Source organism: Anopheles nili, chromosome 3, assembly GCF_943737925.1.
Source record: "Anopheles nili chromosome 3, idAnoNiliSN_F5_01, whole genome shotgun sequence".
Taxonomy (NCBI): Eukaryota; Metazoa; Arthropoda; class Insecta; order Diptera; family Culicidae; genus Anopheles; species Anopheles nili.
The window spans coordinates 34364430-34389820 of NC_071292.1; the positions used below are offsets into that span (position 1 = coordinate 34364430).

The 25391-nt window shown below is 44.2% G+C and overlaps 1 protein-coding gene across 1 annotated transcript in view; it reads left to right on the top strand.

Moving 5' to 3' along the window:
* The window catches only part of LOC128723345 (uncharacterized), a 95821-nt gene that overhangs the window by 23301 nt on the left and 47129 nt on the right, over nucleotides 1-25391 (top strand). The window contains 6 exon segments of the mRNA XM_053817074.1: nucleotides 161-343; nucleotides 432-563; nucleotides 650-2490; nucleotides 2553-2637; nucleotides 10690-10826; nucleotides 10983-11061. Of these exon segments, the coding sequence (XP_053673049.1) occupies nucleotides 161-343; nucleotides 432-563; nucleotides 650-2490; nucleotides 2553-2637; nucleotides 10690-10826; nucleotides 10983-11061 (2457 nt within the window).

Below are 25391 nucleotides of genomic sequence, written 5' to 3' on the forward strand. Positions count from 1 at the left end.
GTACATGTCATCAGTTTTTCCTACAGCTGGGAACAGCTAGTTTAACTCGTTTAACGTAAATCGCCATAGCACTGGGTGGGCAGACCTAATGGACCTGAAATGGGAACATAGATATAGAGAAGCGAACGTTTATCAATGGTTTTATTGCGTCTTCCTGCAGCGGCCTGCTCCGAAACCGACGAATGTAACCAGGATGAGGTGTGCTCGAACGGGCAATGTATCAATCCGTGCTACGAACCTAATGCATGTGGAATGAACGCCGAATGTCTGATGGGTGCACACGAGAAACAGTGCTCCTGTCCGGCAGGATTCACGGGAGATTCGGCAGTTGAATGTGTGCGAGGTAAGAACACAAAACCGGAAAGGCGATTTTCTGGAGGTTCCTGCAGTACCACGTACTAACGCATCTGATTTTTGTTCTTTTTCCAAAGTTCCGATATCGTGTGCCGCGACCGCTGATTGCGTGGATGGTAGCGTCTGCAAGGAGTCAATGTGTCTGCCTCGATGTAGAAGCGATCAGGAATGTGCACAGAACGAAAAGTGCCTGCAGGGCAGCTGTATGCGTAAGTATTGGGCCATAAGCCCCGAGAACCGAACATGTAACAAAGGAAACTAACTAAGAGACTTGGTTCTTTTTCACTTCCTACAGTAACATGCCGGCTGGATAATGACTGCTTCCTGGGACACATTTGCTTGAGCGGACGATGCATTTACGGATGTCATGCAGACAGTGACTGCAGTGCCAGTGAAACTTGCCGCGATAATCGGTGTATCAATCCGTGCTCGGACAACCCGTGCGGACCGAATGCCGCCTGTACCGTTGTGAACCATCGAGCAAGCTGCTCATGCTTCACCGGCATGGTACCAAGCCCAACCGCAAAGGTGGGCTGCGTGCGAGCACCGGCCCTGCAATGTACCGAGAACCGGGACTGTGCCGATGGAACCTCTTGCATCGATCGACTCTGCCGACCGGTCTGTGGCAACGATCAAGGATGCCTCAACAACGAACGCTGCGATGGTGGTTCATGCAAGCCAATCTGTCGCAAGGACGATGACTGCCGTACGGGCGAGATATGTCAAGGACAAACGTGCATGATTGGATGTCGATCGGACGGAGGCTGTGCAGATCACTTAGCGTGCGTTGGTCAACAGTGCTCGGATCCTTGTCAAGAACCTACGGCTTGCGGCACGAACGCAGAGTGCAGAATGGTTGCCCATAAGAAACAGTGCGCCTGTTCGCAGGGGCTAGTGGGTGATCCGTTTGGGCTGGGTTGTCGTCAGGAGACACACCTGTGCCAGACACGCACAGATTGTCCCAAGGGCCAGGCATGCTACGGAGGCACGTGTTTGCAGACGTGCCGCAACGACCAGAACTGTCTAGCGGACGAGCGATGTGTTCGTGGCACCTGCCGTACGGTGTGCAATAGTGACGCATCCTGCGGAAACGGGCTCATCTGCGAAGGGCGCATCTGCCAGGCGGGCTGCCGATCCGACAACCAGTGCGATAACAATCAGGCGTGCATCAACAAAAAGTGCACGGATCCTTGTGCAACGCTCGGCCAGTGTGGATCCTGCTCCGAGTGCACGGTCATCGATCACGGGGTGCAGTGCAGCTGCCCTCACGGGTACCTTGGCAATCCGCTGTTATCCTGCAGTCCACCTGCGGAGAAGTGCAATGCACAGTGTAAATGCGACGATGACGGTATGTACTGCGTGAAGAGCTGTCGCCAGCATAAGGACTGTGGTTGCGGACAGACCTGCCAACGAGGCAAGTGCCTGACCAAATGCAATCCGGGCAACTGTCCGGCGGGATTGCTGTGTCAAAACGGAGCTTGTACGACGGGATGCCGCACGAACGCCGACTGTCCCAGCGATCGGTCATGCACCAACGGTAGGTGTGTCGATCCGTGCGCGGGAGGTAAATCGTGTGGTCGGGACGCCCTCTGTCAGGTGTCCGATCATCGCTCGTTGTGCCTGTGCCCGGATGGGTTCCAAGGAGATCCGGCCGTGGGTTGCGTGCAGTACGAGTGCCAAACCAACGACGACTGCGAGCTGGACAAGAAGTGTGCTAACGGAAAGTGTATCAACCCGTGTCTGACACCGGGAGCTTGCGGTCTGAATGCGCAATGCCGCGTCGTGAACCGGCAGGCGCAGTGTAGCTGCACGCCGGGCTTCTTTGGCAATGCGCGCCAGGAATGCCAACCGGTGCAGAAGAACAGCTGCGCTCAGAATCCCTGCGGCGATAACACCGTCTGCCGGGAGGATGAGCAAGGTTACGAGTGCTCTTGTCAGCCGGGTTGCGTAGGCGATCCTCGCAAGGGTTGTCTGTGTGAGGGTAAACTCAAAAAGGACGATTGCGAACAGTATGCGTGTGGCACAAATGCTGTCTGTCGTATGACGGAATGGGGAGCACCGTCTTGCGTTTGTTTGCCGACACATCCACATGGGGATCCGTACATGACATGTGAGTTTTGCACTACTCCTTCACACGTTTTAATGTGTGTTTCTAAAATATGTTTTCTTTGGTTTTGTTTTTCATCACAGGTACTCAGCACGATGTCGATGTCGACTGTCGAACGGCGGGTTGTGTCGAGGGCGAGTGTGTTCGTGACGGGACTAAATTTATCTGTCGGAAAGGTAAGATTGTTTGTTCTTCATCATCACTTTTTCTCTACCCTGATTGGCGAACCGGAGTACTTACAATCGAAACGATACACCGACTGCATCCTGTTGCACAGTTTGCCATGCTTTGGACAGTCGGTGTGTCTCATCAGCCGATGTTCACAAATTAAAATGCAAACACCATCGCTAATTCAAACATTTCACTATCGATCGTGACGATAACGTAGCAATTGATTTTTTTCAATTGCATACATTTTGTTTTGTTCAGCGTCGGACGATAGCTGCAATCTCTTAATTGCTGGAAATCTAAAATCATTTTTTTTAAATAATCGATGGCATCATTCATCCATTACTAAGAACCTGTCACACTTTCCAACGCATCATTAATTCTGGTTGGTCGAATAGACGAAGAACCAAAGTAAACTTTACAATCTTATGTTTCATACACCGTGTGTTTTAAGCACTCTTGGGGCCAGGAACAAAAGATGTACTGTACTTCTTTAAAGTTAACAATAATAAGATATGAATAATACGGGTAAAAAAACGTTAGCTGCACAATTCCAACATCATGATGATTACTTTTTCGAAATTGTGATTGTCAGATAAAGGTTAATTTTGACAAAGGATCGCTTGTTACAATTGTAACATTTCTTCAATGATGCTTAAAATAATTTCATCAAAATGTGTTATCGAATATTTGATACGAGAGTATCACAAACACTGAGTCTGAACATACACCAACCACCGTAAACCATCAAAATGATATTATTATCCTCACTTTAGGTTATAATTGCATTTTTATGTATAAATTAAAACCCCGTTTACTTTCTATCGTATTTTACATATTGCCGCACGACTTAATCTACTTGATTCTTGCATATACTTGTACACCTTATCTGCCCCTTTTAAGGTATAATTTTAATTTGTTTAATTGTTTTGTATCATGGGACTTTTGTAATTGTGTGCAACAAATTTATTCTAACTGATCAAAACAAACACAATTGATTTATTGCTCAGAATTGTCGCTGTCAACATCGCGGTTACCCAATCTGCGCTACATTCACAGTTTACATTATTCCAAGTCTTGATCATTTTCTCTTTCTTTTCGTTTCAATAAGTGCACCTGCACTAGTCTATAAGCTCGTAAGAGAAAATGTTGGCGATATTTTATTTTGGGTTTCTTCAACTTGTTATCTTTTGTTATGTTGATTTTGAATCATCTTACGAGAATGAATGTATTATGTAAACATGTGTATGCAGCATTGTGTGCATTGCTCTAGTTTCGATTCATGTTGAACCTGTTACGATTAATTATTTGTATGTAGTATATATCGCACTCCCCGTTTAACGAATGGAAAAGAAATTATTTCAAATGTGTTACGAACGCTGTAGCTCTTTGTGTCAAGGTCTCACGCACTTTCGATATTCTGATCACTTTCGTTATTTTTTGTTGTTGCCGTTGTTGTCTTTTGATTGCTTCTCGCCAGATTGGGAACTGTGGACGGGACACTTCTCACGTATAGTTCACTACTTGCACGTGTTAGACAATGGGTTTTAAATGTGTATTCAAATTTGGGTTGATCAAGGGTTTGTCATATTTGTTTTCCATATTTTGTTTTCTTCTTTTATTATCTTTTATTTTTGATTAAAAATCACACAAAAACATTGGTTTGATTTGCACTCGTTTCCTAGTGTTCAAATTTGTTTCAGACTTCCATATCTATTCCCTTCGTGGCCTTCTTTCTTCGTTTCCTTTGTTGTCTCCTTTTCTACTGTTTACTGTCCTTTTTTTAAGTTTTTGCAACATTCTTTGTTTATCTTTTCTTTTGTAACATGATTGATGCAATTTTTATCGCGTTTATTTATTTGATCTCGTTCACCATTTCCCTTACTCTTTGTTTCTTTAAGCTGGTGTGTTTTATCTCACTGTAACTATAGTTTGTGTACTTAGAAAGGATTTCGTACTTCACCTGTACATACGAATATGTAATGTCCTATTTTATACGTACCTTTATGTTTCTTTCTACCACTTTCGGTCGACTACTAGGACAGTGCCGATAAATATGTACTACTCTTCTCCAGCCCTTCCGTTGCTGAGATGGCTTTTCCGTGCTCTGGCAAACTGAAGGACCATTTTTCCATCTTTTCCCACTTGTTCTCTCTTCCCGTATACCTATACCAAAAAGCTATTTCACCCCGGGCAGAGCGCATGTGTTGAATGTATTTCTATTGTGAGAGTAAAGAACAGCGACCGATGGGATTTACCATAATGTCAATCGGTTTCGGAACCTCGATACCACAGTTCCTTGCGTGATAGTCCGACGCGCCTTGTTGGTGCGTTATAGCTTGCGCAACAGGGCCACAGCCTTGGTAATTGGCAATTTTGAAATAATTTCTCTGCAAATTCCATTCTCGCATGGCAGCGGCGAGTGGCGACAGTATAGTAAAAGTCCTCTCCCTACCCATACTCCTTGCGCGTTGTGAGACTATGTAACAGGAGCGCATCAACGAATCAGTCAATGCAACAGCTGCGTGCAAAAGAGATATTGGCAGTCTGCTAGGATCGTAAGAATCTTCGTGTTTATCCGGCGCCCAGCGTCTCGCTTGAAGGAATCAATACTATTCTAAACCAATGACCTATGACCAATGACTTAGTCAATTAGGCGGACCCCAGATCATTGTCGAAAACCGAATTTTAGTGTACAGCATGTATTCCTGCCAAGAGCATACCACTTATCATCACCAATCCACTTATCATCACAACAAAACCTTTAGACGAATCCTGCGCGAACGATTTACAATGCGCCAATGATAAGGCTTGCATAGGAGGCAAATGCTCCGATCCGTGTTCGCTGCGCGGTGCATGCGGCGATAATGCTCTCTGTCAGACGGTACTGCACAGACCGAGATGCTCGTGCCCGAACTGCTACATCGGACGACCGAACGTCGAATGCAAACCGGACCCCAAGTGCGAAGAAGTGACCACTCCAAGACCAAACGATCCGAAGATAGTGTCTGTGGCATGCGAGACCGACGGCGACTGTCACGAAAGTCTGCGGTGCGATGCGAGTGGGCAGTGCAGCGATCCGTGCACGGTTCCGGCACCGTTCGTTTGCGACTCCAACAAGAAATGTGTCTCGCGCCGGCACCGGCCCAGCTGCGTTTGCACGCACGGCTTCATCGTGAATGACAGTGGCGAGCTGGTGTGCGCGCCGGAAAAGCGCGAGTGCTTCGGCGATGACGGTTGCGCGTCAAACATGGCGTGTCTCGAGGGCCGTTGCGTGAACCCATGCTTTGCCCACGGTAAGCGCGGCGCCCCCTGCCCGGACGACAAGGCTTGCGTCGTGATGGACCACAGGCCGACATGCGTGTGCATGAAGGACTGCAGCCCGTCACTATCGATTTGCTTGCGCGACAGCGGTTGTCCGGATGGGCTGGCGTGCCGCAACTATCAGTGCGTCAATCCGTGCGAGGCCACCACTTGTGCCGACGATACGCCATGCTATGTCGAAGATCACAAACCAATCTGTAAATTCTGCCCACCCGGATTCGTAAAAGATGTACGACACGGATGTTTGAAAGGTAACATGAACACAACCCCAAACCAATCTCCTCTGTTTCTGTTCGTTTAGTGGCGATTAGCGCATTGATCAATAGTCGACTTCTTCTCCTTCCGAAACATTTCCGCTACATATTTTCACTTTTCGTCTGTTTCTCTGCGACTACAACTGGGTAAACAAAAAATGGAATGGAAAACCAAATCTTATCCATTTTCACGATCCTCTCAGAATTCCCTCCCAATTCCCCCAAAAGCAACCATATTCACATACACTCTCACACGCATACATTTATATTTCGCTCTATCCCGATTTCATCATTGTATCTTTTCAAAAGCATTGTATCCACCTCATCTAGGTTTTTCTATTTTAATTTCATTGAGTTTACTTTGTGTGTCCATTCTATTTAAGAAATCAGAAACCATTTTTTTAATCATTTGTTTCATTCGCTGCACAAAAACCACTTTCGGTTACTTTGTATACCTTTTTTATAACTCTATTTTAATTAATTTGATTATTTGCAACCTTTTTCATTCGTTGTATTATTTCGCATCGAGTTGTTCCTCAAGGTGTACTATATTGCATTTCTTTCACACTGTTACTCTTTTCCAACTATAATCGATGGACGAATAATTTTCTAGAGATTCCGACGTGTGTATTCTATTCTTATTTTCATTATTTTTTCTTACTCTCTGTATGATCTATCCCACGCTATCAGCCTTCTCCCAACCAAACCTGTCGCTAAAGGCAACAATACTGTTGTATCGTAACACGATCTTTTAGTGTACGAATCTTTGATTTGTTTTATTTGTATATAGGAACGGCCAGGCCGTATTTAGCTCCTATTATATATTATTACTCGTTCGAAGTAGCCACGGTCGCTGTTCAAAGTAAATGCGCAAACATTCACACAAGCTCATGCCATTCAAATCTGTCACTGTTAACCCCTCGCTGTTCCTGAATCTTTCCTATCCTTTTGCTCCGTAAAACTACACATTTTCCAGAATGCTGATGTATCAATCATTGTATTAGAAAATTGTCCAAAATCTCATGCAATCACAAATTTTACCATGCACGACCACTGCGTGAAACTTTCATGAAGAAACAAATTGCATGCATCAAACTATGCAACAACCATTAATGTGATTTAACGAACAGATAGTTTATGTTTTTCATAGGCGCTGATAGCAGTTTGAAGCGACACATTCCATCCATCTGTCACAAAACGCTGTTTGAACTGTTTTAAATTATCCTCATCTTTTCTTGTCTGTATCAGTCTGTCAATCTGTCTTTCAATCTTTGTCTATCGTACAACACCCGGTTGCCTCTGTTTCTATCCGTCTATTTTTAATTGGATAGTTTTTTGCCTATTTTTTTATTTTTATATCCTTCTGCTTATTTCTTGCAGTACGTATTACCTATTTGTGTTCTAATGCTCGATGCTATAATGTCACTAGCACCAATTACAACATTATTGCCTATGGTGCATGTATGTGTAAATAATCTTTTTTTTTCATTTACTTTACATTCTTCCGCAACGATAAACTACAAAGCCATGTTTTGATTGTTTTATGTCTGGCATTTTTTATCGTTTTATGTACTGTAGCGAAATGTTTTATCTTTGCGTTCTGCCTTTTTCTACACCTTCACTAGTTCATTCCTTACTCCACTATTCCTCCAAAATATCGTCTTTGCTGTTGCTGTATTCTCTCTGTCTATCTGAACTTCTCTCACTGTGTTAAAATGTAAAAAGATGTACAATATTCGTGTATCTATTAAGTGTCTGCTATTATATGTATCTATTTGTAACCTCACACCGACAATTAAACCTTACTTTCACAGCCGTTGATGAAAAAGAAAAGGAAGGAGAAAAAACTCATGAAATGAAGAGAGTCAACTGTTCGGAGAACTCCGACTGCGGCGAAAATTTGCACTGTTTAGTCGACCTTTGTGTTGATCCTTGTAGGTCAGGTTGTGGTGAGCGGGCGCTTTGCACAGTGAAAGCACATCTTCCTATTTGCTCCTGTCCTTCCGATTTTACCGGAAATCCGTACAAACGGTGTTTCCCCTTGAAGGGTTTAATGGATAGCACTTCTGTTTCGCTGATCCCAGAAGGTACGACTGATTATCCTGAGGAATTGTATGATGGACAAAAAATTGATCGATCAGACGAGTTTACCACGACTGAAACAATCGATGTTACCACTGTAACTACTAACGAGCCAAATGTTCCAAGCACAACGGCATACGAGGTATCTGAAGAAAGTACGACAATAATATCAGCGATACCAAAACCGAATGATACAACATCGCCCGATCGTCGCGTTAGCACATCAGATGACAACAATAAGCATGATGATAATGGCGTCGACATAACGACTGCATCATTAGATGATTTTCTAATGACAAATTCAGACATAGAAACAGGAGGTTCTGAAACAACAATTGCTGCTCCTTCACATTCCATAGTAACTACTGAAAGAAATGATTATTCACCCACAGTAGAAACTACAGTTAAACAAACGACACGAACCACGAAGGATCTTCCGGAAATGAATTATACGACACTGAAACCAAACAACAGCCATACGGACACGCTTACAAAACAAGATAGAAAATCTACTGATCTGGAAGATTCTGATCGAGAACCAACTGATACCACTCTGGCAGACGAGTACTTCGTAGAGCTATCCTCTACACCTAAGCATTATGAATTTATGCAAAACAGTGAAGCAACGGTTACTCCATTGCCAAAGAAGAGCACAACAGAGAACATGTCTACTGCTGAAGATGTTACTACTACAACAACCGAACAATATACGTTAGACGATCGTAGCTTACCACTGTCAACATCCGGGTATGATGACGACGATTATCTGGATGAAGATAAATCGTCTGCTCCAACGACATTAGAAACTATGAGCACCTTCAGAACAACAGTTGAAGCAGATTCTAACAAACCGCACGATCCGGAATCAATGGAAACAACAGCAAAACCGTTGTTCGAAACTATTCAATGCCGTTCGGAGCTCGATTGCCATGCAAATGAAACATGCGTTGGTAACGTCTGCATCAATCCATGTATTAAATTTGATCCTTGCCCTCAGGATATTCCTTGTCAAACCTTAAACCATGCCCCTATGTGCTTGTGCAATAGCGAAACCGACACTGGTTACAGCGTTGATTGTATGAAAAAAACAGGTAATATATTCAAAAAAAAAACACAAAAATCATCCAACGCAACCAACTATCTTTCCTGTTTAGTAGGCAGCCGTTCAAATCGGTGCGTGGATTGTAAGCGGTAATCATTCGAATGTTTCGATTCTACACTCGCTCTTTCCTTTTCCCTTCTGCTCGTTTACGTACTATCGTATCCGCATGTCTTGCACGCTAAATTGAATTGGATGCTGCATTCGCCATCACATGCATGCCTAAGATACATAATTGCCCATAGCGCCAACATTGATCGGTCGGCGAATTTTGGTCAGCCTGTGTATTGGTGATGCGATGTAGCGCTTTAATGTCATCTATATTTCTTACTGAATCTAGATACATCACACTGGTGACTATTTCCTGCAATTATATTATGCAGTAGTAAACATACTTAGAAACATTTAGACACATTTTCCTCGTACTATTCTAGTTTCATTGAGCACTTTCGTGCTTATTTTACGATAAGCACTTTTGTGTTTATTGTTCCTGTGTTTCACTACTTTTAGAACTTTCATGTTTTCATTTCTCAAAAAATTACCGTGAACGATATAGCTTTGCTGGTGCTGCATTGCGTTGATCCACGTACCGACAAGAACAGGTGTTTGTCTGATTAGAGTTGAAAAAGCCACATACAATCGATCTGGAATGGCATTGGCAATGCTCTCATTATCGTATTTTGATTCATTCTTCTCTACCACCATGACCCTTGTTTGTATGGAGTATATGGAGTATGTTTCACAAAATGGCTCCCCCAGCGAGACTTCACCTCACTGCAGCATGGACCACTGCAGCCGCATGATAAACTCTCCTGAGATCAGAGATCCATCAACTTTCCTTTTCCTTCTATCGGAAACCAAAGACGTATCGAAGATTTGTAGTGTATAGTGTATTGTCGGGAAAAATAATGTGGGTAGTGTTTGTCTAAACAGCAAACGTTGAATTAAGTTTTTGTCAAAGTATCTGTTTTGCATGTGCTACATCTTGTACAATGGTAGTTTCATATATTCTGGTAAAGCATACCATGCTAAACATATGGTGAAGGGAACAGTTACACTTTGCATTAACAATGGCTATACTGCTACGCATAATCAATAACATATGTTTCATTGACAAAAGACGGGTTATAGTAACTACAAAAGTAACATTACTTAGCATTTAGACAATATGAAATATTCGACATTTATTATATTCTCGATAGCTCTCAATCAGTCAAGATTATGTAATCATCTTGTACAATGTGTTTTTGATTCCTTTGGTATTGTCAGTTCGATTAACGCATTACCTTTATGACTTCTAGAACTCGGATGTCGACATAGTCACGAGTGTCCTTTGGATCGATCATGCGTAAATGGAGTTTGTGTTGATCCATGTCGATCAGGCAATCCGTGCGATACTGGAGAAGAATGTGAAGTTCAAAATCACGAAACGGTTTGCGTGAAATGTATGTAAACGACATGAACTGATTTAGATAGAATGAAGTCAAACTTTACATTGAATTTTACTTTTATTTTCACATCAGTGTGCCAATGCGAAAAATCTTCGGACTGTACTTCTGGATTGCTTTGTGACGGATGCAACTGTGTTCAAAAGGATACTGATCGTACTACTGGTTGCGAACATTGCCCTCCAGGAATTCCATGTGACCCAATAACGGGAGGCTGTGTTAAGGGTAAGTATTGCAAACGACTTTAAATCGCATCAACTGTTCGCATCGATATTCGCGAAAATTTCATGTCTCCATCCCCCACTACGAAGCGTATATTGTCAAACATCCCCACTGTATCAAGGATGGTTTTTTTATTAGCAACGTCCAAGTGTTTTTTACATTACGTTGGATTCCATTTTAGTTTTTTTAGTTAGCTAGTTCGAAATCCATTTTCCTATGGCTTGCTTCTACTCTGTCGCTATGCTTGTGTAGTGGAATTGGTACGAGTTCATCATGATCGTAAGTTTTCGGTATAAAAACGTATTCCTTAACATCGGTTTGTTGCTATCACTATACTGTTTTTCACGCTCTCAAAATTGATAGTGGACTTCAAAATTTAACTTTGATCCATACAAATACGACTAACGTTGTCATTTCACACATTATTCATGCTAAACAAACACTGATTTTAAAACAGTACAAAACAAAAAAAAACATACATCTATTCATTGTGCAATTTACATACGATCATTAATTTGTATCACAATTGTAAATGAATACAAATAAATAAAAGCAAATTTTATTTCGTTTTATATTTGAAAAAATAAATAACACAGACCTACACACAACCACCGACACTTACTCTGATGTAAATAGCACAGATTCAAACATATTTGTCGAAGAAGCCCAAATGCAAAATGTTAACAACGTAACAAACACAGCAATAACAACGCCTCTGCCTGCGAATGATACGGAACATCTAACAACTTACCCAAGCAAATTGACTACAGCACGGAACACAGCTACAACTTTAAAAATTGTTACACCTACTATGGAAGAGAGTAATCTTGATGAAACAATAGGAAGCACAACCGAAGCTATTGCTCAATCTACGTTCAATGGAGAAACCAACCATGAATATACTAACCATGACAAAAAGTTTGACATAAAAATTCAAATATTAACAGACTCGACTATCACGACCCATGACGCTACTGAATCAACACGATACACCACAGACACAACGGTTCAGCCTTTAATCGGTAGCGTTCAAACAACCCGTGACGCGGATTCACAAATCACAACATCTATACCTGATGTTGGAACAACTCGATACGCCTCGGAAACAACACGAGACATCACCACACCGTATCCTGACGCTGGAACAACTCAGCAAATCACAGAAACTACACGATACACTACCACGGACACAACCGATCGGTCATCTATTGATGGCGATCATACAACCCGGGTTTCTGATTCACAAATCACAACATCTATTCCTGATGTTGGAACAACTCGATACGCCTCGGAAACAACACGAGACATCACCACACCGTATCCTGACGGTGGAACAACTCAGCAAATCACAGAAACTACACGATACACTACCACGGACACAACCGATCGGTCATCGATTGATGGCGATCATACAACCCGGGTTTCTGATTCACAAACCACAACATCTATTCCTGATGTTGGAACAACTCGATACGCCTCGGAAACAACACGAGACATCACAACACTGTATCCTGACGCTGGAACAACTCAGCAAATCACAGAAACTACACGATACACTACCACGGACACAACCGATCGATCTTCTATTGATGGCGATCAAACAACACGTGTTTCTGATTCACAAACCACCACATTTATTCCTGATGTTGGAACAACTCGATACGCCTCGGAAACAACACGAGACATCACCACACCGTATCCTGACGCTGGAACAACTCAGCAACTCACAGAAACTACACGATACACTACCACGGACACAACCGATCGATCTTCTATTGATGGCGATCAAACAACACGTGTTTCTGATTCACAAACCACCACATTTATTCCTGATGTTGGAACAACTCGATACGCCTCGGAAACAACACGAGACATCACAACACCGTATCCTGACGCTGGAGCAACTCAGCAACTCACAGAAACTACACGATACACTACCACGGACACAACCGGTCGGTCATCTATTGATGGCGATCATACAACCCGGGTTTCTGATTCACAAATCACAACATCTATTCCTGATGTTGGAACAACTCGATACGCCTCGGAAACAACACGAGACATCACCACACCGTATCCTGACGCTGGCACAACTCAGCAAATCACAGAAACTACACGATACACTACTATCGACACAGCCGATCGTTCATCGATTGATGGCGATCATACAACCCGGGTTTCTGATTCACAAACCACAACATCTATTCCTGATGTTGGAACAACTCGATACGCCTCGGAAATAACACGAGACATCACCACACCGTATCCAGACGCTGGAACAACTCAGCAAATCACAGAAACTACTCGATACACTACCACGGACACAACCGATCGATCTTCTATTGATGGCGATCAAACAACACGTGTTTCTGATTCACAAACCACCACATTTATTCCTGATGTTGGAACAACTCGATACGCCTCGGAAACAACACGAGACATCACAACACCGTATCCTGACGCTGGAACAACTCAGCAAATCACAGAAACTACACGATACACTACCACGGACACAACCGATCGGTCATCTATTGATGGCGATCATACAACCCGGGTTTCTGATTCACAAATCACAACATCTATTCCTGATGTTGGAACAACTCGATACGCCTCGGAAACAACACGAGACATCACCACACCGTATCCTGACGGTGGAACAACTCAGCAAATCACAGAAACTACACGATACACTACCACGGACACAACCGGTCGGTCATCTATTGATGGCGATCATACAACCCGGGTTTCTGATTCACAAATCACAACATCTATTCCTGATGTTGGAACAACTCGATACGCCTCGGAAACAACACGAGACATCACCACACCGTATCCTGACGCTGGCACAACTCAGCAAATCACAGAAACTACACGATACACTACTATCGACACAGCCGATCGTTCATCGATTGATGGCGATCATACAACCCGGGTTTCTGATTCACAAACCACAACATCTATTCCTGATGTTGGAACAACTCGATACGCCTCGGAAATAACACGAGACATCACCACACCGTATCCAGACGCTGGAACAACTCAGCAAATCACAGAATCTACACGATACACTACCACGGACACAACCGATCGATCATCGATTGATGGCGATCATACAACCCGGGTTTCTGATTCACAAACCACAACATCTATTCCTGATGTTGGAACAACTCGATACGCCTCGGAAACAACACGAGACATCACCACACCGTATCCAGACGCTGGAACAACTCAGCAAATCACAGAAACTACACGATACACTACCACGGACACAACCGATCGGTCATCGATTGATGGCGATCATACAACCCGGGTTTCTGATTCACAAATCACAACATCTATTCCTGATGTTGGAACAACTCGATACGCCTCGGAAACAACACGAGACATCACCACACCGTATCCTGACGGTGGAACAACTCAGCAAATCACAGAAACTACACGATACACTACCACGGACACAACCGGTCGGTCATCTATTGATGGCGATCATACAACCCGGGTTTCTGATTCACAAATCACAACATCTATTCCTGATGTTGGAACAACTCGATACGCCTCGGAAACAACACGAGACATCACCACACCGTATCCTGACGCTGGCACAACTCAGCAAATCACAGAAACTACACGATACACTACTATCGAGACAGCCGATCGTTCATCGATTGATGGCGATCATACAACCCGGGTTTCTGATTCACAAACCACAACATCTATTCCTGATGTTGGAACAACTCGATACGCCTCGGAAATAACACGAGACATCACCACACCGTATCCAGACGCTGGAACAACTCAGCAAATCACAGAAATTACACGATACACTACCACGGACACAACCGATCGATCTTCTATTGATGGCGATCAAACAACACGTGTTTCTGATTCACAAACCACCACATTTATTCCTGATGTTGGAACAACTCGATACGCCTCGGAAACAACACGAGACATCACAACACCGTATCCTGACGCTGGAACAACTCAGCAACTCACAGAAACTACACGATACACTACCACGGACACAACCGGTCGGTCATCTATTGATGGCGATCATACAACCCGGGTTTCTGATTCACAAATCACAACATCTATTCCTGATGTTGGAACAACTCGATACGCCTCGGAAACAACACGAGACATCACAACACCGTATCCTGACGCTGGCACAACTCAGCAAATCACAGAAACTACACGATACACTACCATCGACACAGCCGATCGTTCATCTATTGATGGCGATCAAACAACCCGTGTTTCTGATTCACAAACCACAACATCTATTCCTGATGTTGGAACAACTCGATACGCCTCGGAAACAACACGCGACATCACCACAACGTATCCAGACGCTGGAACAACTCAGCAAATCACAGAAACTACACGATACACTACCACGGACACGACCGATCGGTCATCGATTGATGGCGATCAAACAACCCGTGTTTCTGATTCACAAAGCACAACATCTATACCTGACTTTGGAACAACTCGACACGCCTCGGAAACAACACGCGACATCACCACACCGTATCCTGACGCTGGAACAACTCAGCAAATCACAGAAACTACACGATACACTACCACGGACACGACCGATCGGTCATCGATTGATGGCGATCAAACAACCCGTGTTTCTGATTCACAAACCACCACATTTATTCCTGATGTTGGAACAACTCGATACGCCTCGGAAACAACACGAGACATCACCACAACGTATCCTGACGCTGGAACAACTCAGCAAATCACAGATACTACACGATACACTACCACGGACACAACCGATCGATCTTCTATTGATGGCGATCAAACAACCCGGGTTTCTGATTCACAAATCACAACATCTATTCCTGATGTTGGAACAACTCGATACGCCTCGGAAACAACACGAGACATCACAACACCGTATCCTGACGCTGGAACAACTCAGCAAATCACAGATACTACACGATACACTACCACGGACACAACCGATCGGTCATTTATTGATGGCGATCATACAACCCGGGTTTCTGATTCACAAATCACAACATCTATTCCTGATGTTGGAACAACTCGATACGCCTCGGAAACAACACGCGACATCACAACAGCGTATCCTGACGCTGGAACAACTCAGCAAATCACAGAAACTACACGATACACTACCACGGACACAACCGATCGGTCATCGATTGATGGCGATCATACAACCCGGGTTTCTGATTCACAAATCACAACATCTGTTCCTGATGTTGGAACGACTCGATACGCCTCGGAAACAACACGCGACATCACAACACCGTATCCTGACGCTGGAACAACTCAGCAAATCACAGAAACTACACGATACACTACCACGGACACAACCGATCGGTCATCGATTGATGGCGATCATACAACCCGGGTTTCTGATTCACAAATCACCACATCTATTCCTGATGTTGGAACAACTCGATACGCCTCGGAAACAACACGAGACATCACCACACCGTATCCTGACGGTGGAACAACTCAGCAAATCACAGAAACTACACGATACACTACCACGGACACAACCGATCGGTCATCGATTGATGGCGATCATACAACCCGGGTTTCTGATTCACAAACCACAACATCTATTCCTGATGTTGGAACAACTCGATACGCCTCGGAAACAACACGAGACATCACAACACCGTATCCTGACGGTGGAACAACTCAGCAAATCACAGAAACTACACGATACACTACCACGGACACAACCGATCGGTCATCGATTGATGGCGATCAAACAACCCGTGTTTCTGATTCACAAACCACAACATCTATTCCTGATGTTGGAACAACTCGATACGCCTCGGAAACAACACGAGACATCACAACACAATATCCTGACGGTGGAACAACTCAGCAAATCACAGAAACTACACGATACACTACCACGGACACAACCGATCGGTCATTTATTGATGGCGATCATACAACCCGGGTTTCTGATTCACAAACCACAACATCTATTCCTGATGTTGGAACAACTCGATACGCCTCGGAAACAACACGCGACATCACAACAGCGTATCCTGACGCTGGAACAACTCAGCAAATCACAGAAACTACACGATACACTACCACGGACACAACCGATCGGTCATCGATTGATGGCGATCATACAACCCGGGTTTCTGATTCACAAATCACAACATCTGTTCCTGATGTTGGAACGACTCGATACGCCTCGGAAACAACACGCGACATCACAACACCGTATCCTGACGCTGGAACAACTCAGCAAATCACAGAAACTACACGATACACTACCACGGACACAACCGATCGGTCATCGATTGATGGCGATCATACAACCCGGGTTTCTGATTCACAAATCACCACATCTATTCCTGATGTTGGAACAACTCGATTCGCCCCGGAAATAACACGAGACATCACCACACCGTATCCTGACGCTGGAACAACTCAGCAAATCACAGAAACTACACGATACACTACCACGGACACAACCGATCGATCTTCTATTGATGGCGATCAAACAACCCGTGTTTCTGATTCACAAACCACAACATCTATTCCTGATGTTGGAACAACTCGATACGCCTCGGAAACAACACGAGACATCACAACACAATATCCTGACGGTGGAACAACTCAGCAAATCACAGAAACTACACGATACACTACCACGGACACAACCGATCGGTCATTTATTGATGGCGATCATACAACCCGGGTTTCTGATTCACAAACCACAACATCTATTCCTGATGTTGGAACAACTCGATACGCCTCGGAAACAACACGCGACATCACAACAGCGTATCCTGACGCTGGAACAACTCAGCAAATCACAGAAACTACACGATACACTACCACGGACACAACCGATCGGTCATCGATTGATGGCGATCATACAACCCGGGTTTCTGATTCACAAATCACAACATCTGTTCCTGATGTTGGAACGACTCGATACGCCTCGGAAACAACACGCGACATCACAACACCGTATCCTGACGCTGGAACAACTCAGCAAATCACAGAAACTACACGATACACTACCACGGACACAACCGATCGATCATCCGTTGATGGCGATCAAACAACCCGTGTTTCTGATTCACAAAGCACAACATCTATACCTGACTTTGGAACGACTCGACACGCCTCGGAAACAACACGCGACATCACCACAACGTATCCTGACGCTGGAACAACTCAGCAAATCACAGATACTACACGATACACTACCACGGACACAACCGATCGATCTTCTATTGATGGCGATCAAACAACCCGGGTTTCTGATTCACAAATCACAACATCTATTCCTGATGTTGGAACAACTCGATACGCCTCGGAAACAACACGAGACATCACCACAACGTATCCTGACGCTGGAACAACTCAGCAAATCACAGATACTACACGATACACTACCACGGACACAACCGATCGATCTTCTATTGATGGCGATCAAACAACCCGGGTTTCTGATTCACAAACCACAACATCTATTCCTGATGTTGGAACAACTCGATACGCCTCGGAAACAACACGAGACATCACCACACCATATTCTGACGCTGGAACAACTCAGCAAATCACAGAAACTACACGACACTCTACCACGGACACAACCGATCGATCTTCTATTGATGGCGATCATACAATCCGGGTTTCTGATTTACAAATCACAACATCTATTCCTGATGTCGGAACAACTCGATACGCCTCGGAAACAACACGCGACATCACCACACCGTATCCTGACGCTGGAACAACTCAGCAAATCACAGAAACTACACGATACACTACCACGGACACAACCGATCGGTCATCGATTGATGGCGATCATACAACCCGGGTTTCTGATTCACAAATCACCACATCTATTCCTGATGTTGGAACAACTCGATTCGCCTCGGAAATAACACGAGACATCACCACACCGTATCCTGACGCTGGAACAACTCAGCAAATCACAGAAACTACACGATACACTACCACGGACACAACCGATCGATCTTCTATTGATGGCGATCAAACAACCCGTGTTTCTGATTCACAAACCACAACATCTATTCCTGATGTTGGAACAACTCGATACGCCTCGGAAACAACACGAGACATCACAACACAATATCCTGACGGTGGAACAACTCAGCAAATCACAGAAACTACACGATACACTACCACGGACACAACCGATCGGTCATTTATTGATGGCGATCATACAACCCGGGTTTCTGATTCACAAACCACAACATCTATTCCTGATGTTGGAACAACTCGATACGCCTCGGAAACAACACGAGACATCACCACACCGTATCCAGACGCTGGAACAACTCAGCAAATCACAGAAACTACACGATACACTACCACGGACACAACCGATCGGTCATCGATTGATGGCGATCATACAACCCGGGTTTCTGATTCACAAATCACAACATCTATTCCTGATGTTGGAACAACTCGATACGCCTCGGAAACAACACGAGACATCACAACACCGTATCCTGACGCTGGAACAACTCAGCAAATCACAGAAACTACACGATACACTACCACGGACACAACCGATCGATCTTCTATTGATGGCGATCAAACAACCCGTGTTTCTGATTCACAAACCACAACATCTATTCCTGATGTTGGAACAACTCGATACGCCTCGGAAACAACACGAGACATCACCACACCGTATCCTGACGCTGGAACAACTCAGCAAATCACAGAAACTACACGATACACTACCACGGACACAACCGATCGATCATCCGTTGATGGCGATCAAACAACCCGTGTTTCTGATTCACAAAGCACAACATCTATACCTGACTTTGGAACGACTCGACACGCCTCGGAAACAACACGCGACATCACCACAACGTATCCTGACGCTGGAACAACTCAGCAAATCACAGATACTACACGATACACTACCACGGACACAACCGATCGATCTTCTATTGATGGCGATCAAACAACCCGGGTTTCTGATTCACAAATCACAACATCTATTCCTGATGTTGGAACAACTCGATACGCCTCGGAAACAACACGAGACATCACCACACCGTATCCAGACGCTGGAACAACTCAGCAAATCACAGAAACTACACGATACACTACCACGGACACAACCGATCGGTCATCGATTGATGGCGATCAAACAACCCGTGTTTCTGATTCACAAACCACAACATCTATTCCTGATGTTGGAACAACTCGATACGCCTCGGAAACAACACGAGACATCACCACACCGTATCCAGACGCTGGAACAACTCAGCAAATCACAGAAACTACACGATACACTACCACGGACACAACCGATCGGTCATCGATTGATGGCGATCATACAACCCGGGTTTCTGATTCACAAATCACAACATCTATTCCTGATGTTGGAACAACTCGATACGCCTCGGAAACAACACGAGACATCACAACACCGTATCCTGACGCTGGAACAACTCAGCAAATCACAGAAACTACACGATACACTACTATCGAGACAGCCGATCGGTCATTTATTGATGGCGATCATACAACCCGGGTTTCTGATTCACAAACCACAACATCTATTCCTGATGTTGGAACAACTCGATACGCCTCGGAAACAACACGCGACATCACAACAGCGTATCCTGACGCTGGAACAACTCAGCAAATCACAGAAACTACACGATACACTACCACGGACACAACCGATCGATCATCCGTTGATGGCGATCAAACAACCCGTGTTTCTGATTCACAAAGCACAACATCTATACCTGACTTTGGAACGACTCGACACGCCTCGGAAACAACACGCGACATCACAACACCGTATCCTGACGCTGGAACAACTCAGCAAATCACAGAAACTACACGATACACATCCACGGACACAACCGATCGTTCATCTATTGATGGCGATCAAACAACCCGTGTTTCTGATTCACAAATCACAACATCTGTTCCTGATGTTGGAACGACTAGATACGCCTCGGAAACAACACGAGACATCACCACACCGTATCCTGACGCTGGAACAACTCAGCAAATCACAGAAACTACACGATACACTACCACGGACACAGCCGATCGGTCATCTATTGATGGCGATCATACAATCCGGGTTTCTGATTCACAAACCACCACATTTATTCCTGATGTTGGAACAACTCGATACGCCTCGGAAACAACACGACACATCACCACACCGTATCCTGACGGTGGAACAACTCAGCAAATCACAGAAACTACACGATACACTACCACGGACATAAGCGATCGGTCATCTACTGATGGCGATCATACAATCCGGGTTTCTGATTCACAAACCACCACATTTATTCCTGATGTTGGAACAACTCGATACGCCTCGGAAACAACACGAGACATCACCACAACGTATCCTGACGCTGGAACAACTCAGCAAATCACAGATACTACACGATACACTACCACGGACACAACCGGTCGGTCATCTATTGATGGCGATCATACAACCCGGGTTTCTGATTCACAAATCACAACATCTATTCCTGATGTTGGAACAACTCGATACGCCTCGGAAACAACACGAGACATCACAACACCGTATCCTGACGCTGGCACAACTCAGCAAATCACAGAAACTACACGATACACTACCACGGACACAGCCGATCGTTCATCTATTGATGGCGATCAAACAACCCGTGTTTCTGATTCACAAATCACAACATCTATTCCTGATGTTGGAACAACTCGATACGCCTCGGAAACAACACGAGACATCACAACACCGTATCCTGACGCTGGAACAACTCAGCAAATCACAGAAACTACACGATACACTACCACGGACACAACCGATCGGTCATTTATTGATGGCGATCAAACAACCCGTGTTTCTGATTCACAAATCACAACATCTGTTCCTGATGTTGGAACGACTCGATACGCCTCGGAAACAACACGCGACATCACAACACCGTATCCTGACGCTGGAACAACTCAGCAAATCACAGAAACTACACGATACACTACCACGGACACAACCGATCGGTCATCTATTGATGGCGATCATACAACCCGGGTTTCTGATTCACAAATCACAACATCTGTTCCTGATGTTGGAACGACTCGATACGCCTCGGAAACAACACGAGACATCACAACACCTTATCCTGACGATGTAACAACTCAGCAAATCACAGAAACTACACGATACACTACCACGGACACAACCGATCGGTCATCGATTGATGGCGATCAAACAACCCGGGTTTCTGATTCACAAATCACAACATCTGTTCCTGATGTTGGAACGACTCGATACGCCTCGGAAACAACACGCGACATCACAACACCGTATCCTGACGCTGGAACAACTCAGCAAATCACAGAAACTACACGATACACTACCACGGACACAACCGATCGATCATCCTTTGATGGCGATCAATCAACACGTGTTTCTGATTCACAAACCACCACATTTATTCCTGATGTTGGAACAACTCGATACGCCTCGGAAACAACACGAGACATCACAACACCGTATCCTGACGCTGGAACAACTCAGCAAATCACAGAAACTACACGATACACTACCACGGACACAACCGATCGGTCATTTATTGATGGCGATCATACAATCCGGGTTTCTGATTCACAAACCACCACATTTATTCCTGATGTTGGAACAACTCGATACGCCTCGGAAACAACACGAGACATCACAACACCGTATCCTGACGCTGGCACAACTCAGCAAATCACAGAAACTACACGATACACTACCACGGACACAACCGATCGGTCATCTATTGATGGCGATCATACAACCCGGGTTTCTGATTCACAAATCACAACATCTGTTCCTGATGTTGGAACGACTCGATACGCCTCGGAAACAACACGAGACATCACAACACCTTATCCTGACGATGTAACAACTCAGCAAATCACAGAAACTACACGATACACTACCACGGACACAACCGATCGGTCATCGATTGATGGCGATCAAACAACCCGGGTTTCTGATTCACAAATCACAACATCTGTTCCTGATGTTGGAACGACTCGATACGCCTCGGAAACAACACGCGACATCACAACACCGTATCCTGACGCTGGAACAACTCAGCAAATCACAGAAACTACACGATACACTACCACGGACACAACCGATCGATCATCCGTTGATGGCGATCAATCAACACGTGTTTCTGATTCACAAACCACCACATTTATTCCTGATGTTGGAACAACTCGATACGCCTCGGAAACAACACGAGACATCACAACACCGTATCCTGACGGTGGAACAACTCAGCAAATCACAGAAACTACACGATACATTACCACAGACACAACCGATCGATCATTCGTTGATGGCGATCAAACAACCCGTGTTTCTGATTCACAAATCACAACATCTGTTCCTGATGTTGGAACGACTAGATATGCCTCGGAAACAACACGAGACATCACCACACCGTATCCAGACGCTGGAACAACTCAGCAAATCACAGAAATTACACGATACACTACCACGGACACAACCGATCGGTCATCGATTGATGGCGATCATACAACCCGGGTTTCTGATTCACAAACCACAACATCTATTCCTGATGTTGGAACAACTCGATTCGCCTTGGAAATAACACGAGACATCTCAACACCGTATCCTGACGATGGAACAACTCAGCAAATCACAGAAACTACACGATACACTACCACGGACACAACCGATCGATCATCCGTTGATGGCGATCAAACAACCCGTGTTTCTGATTCACAAACCACCACATTTATTCCTGATGTTGGAACAACTCGATACGCCTCGGAAACAACACGAGACATCACAACACCGTATCCTGACGCTGGAACAACTCAGCAAATCACAGAAACTACACGATACACTACCACGGACACAACCGATCGGTCATTTATTGATGGCGATCATACAATCCGGGTTTCTGATTCACAAACCACCACATTTATTCCTGATGTTGGAACAACTCGATACGCCTCGGAAACAACACGAGACATCACAACACCGTATCCTGACGCTGGCACAACTCAGCAAATCACAGAAACTACACGATACGCTTTCACTGATAAAATCGATCCTCTAACCCCGACGTTACAGACCATTTCCGAAGAAAATGTTTACCTTCGTGATAACGACTTTAGTACAATGTTTCAAATTTATGCACCAACTCTTGCTTCGATGTACAATTTTACAACTTCGTATGACGAACGAACGGTAGCTAATGGTCACGATTTGTTATCTTTCACGACTCCGACGACTGTAACGTCAAACCCTTTAACAAGCAACTTTTCGTATGAATTAATGAGCACAACAATTGCTTCGGCTAGCGAGAAATATAACAATACAACAGAAGGATCAATAACAACTGTCACATATCCTCGAGAATTGCCAAATAATGCAACAATGCTACCTGCCACTACAAGCTGCCAAACCGCCAAAGAGTGCACTACGAATGAAATTTGTGTACAGTCACAATGTTTCGTAATTTGTAACACAACCAACCTTCCCCCTAACACTCCCTGTGCAAGAGGTATTATCAGCTACCTACACGATCCAACAATTTTTCCAACCTTTTCTTTTGACTCTGTAAATATTCTTTATCAATCCCTGTACAATATATTATAATTTCCTGTGATATATTTTATGAATTTTGCAAAACAAACATCTTTTGTGTTCTTTTCCTGAATTTCTTTTTAAACAAATTTCAAGATCTTTTTCTATCAACTATTGAACTCTATTCAAATATTTACTACTAACCATTAATATTCATACTAATCGATGCGTTTATTAATCATTGCATACTAACGCAGCACCTCCAGGATCACCGAAAATTCCTGGGCCTTGCCAATCTGATAGCGACTGTCTGGATGCGGAAGTGTGCTACATGGGTTTGTGCGAAAATCCGTGTTTATTCGATGGCGTTTGCGCAGAAACAGCTACATGTCATGCTAGAATGCATCGACCTATCTGTTCGTGCCCACCTGGACATGAGGGTAACCCAACATTAAAATGCACCGTGCTAGAGCCAAGTAAGCAAACCATTAATTACTGCTTTTTTGCCTCCTTTTGCTAGAAATATTTTGTAAAAACCAAATCATAATCACGCAAACCATTATTTCTACACCACTCTTTTCGTTCTTATACCAACACTGCAACTAATTGCGCCAAAAATCACATCAGGAAATCACAATTACGTGTAAAAAGTTTAAGCTGTTAAAAATAAATATTATGCGGGATGTTTATGTAGTTATTTTCATGTACATACATGCACATTCATCACAAAACGAAATCACTTTCTTTTCAT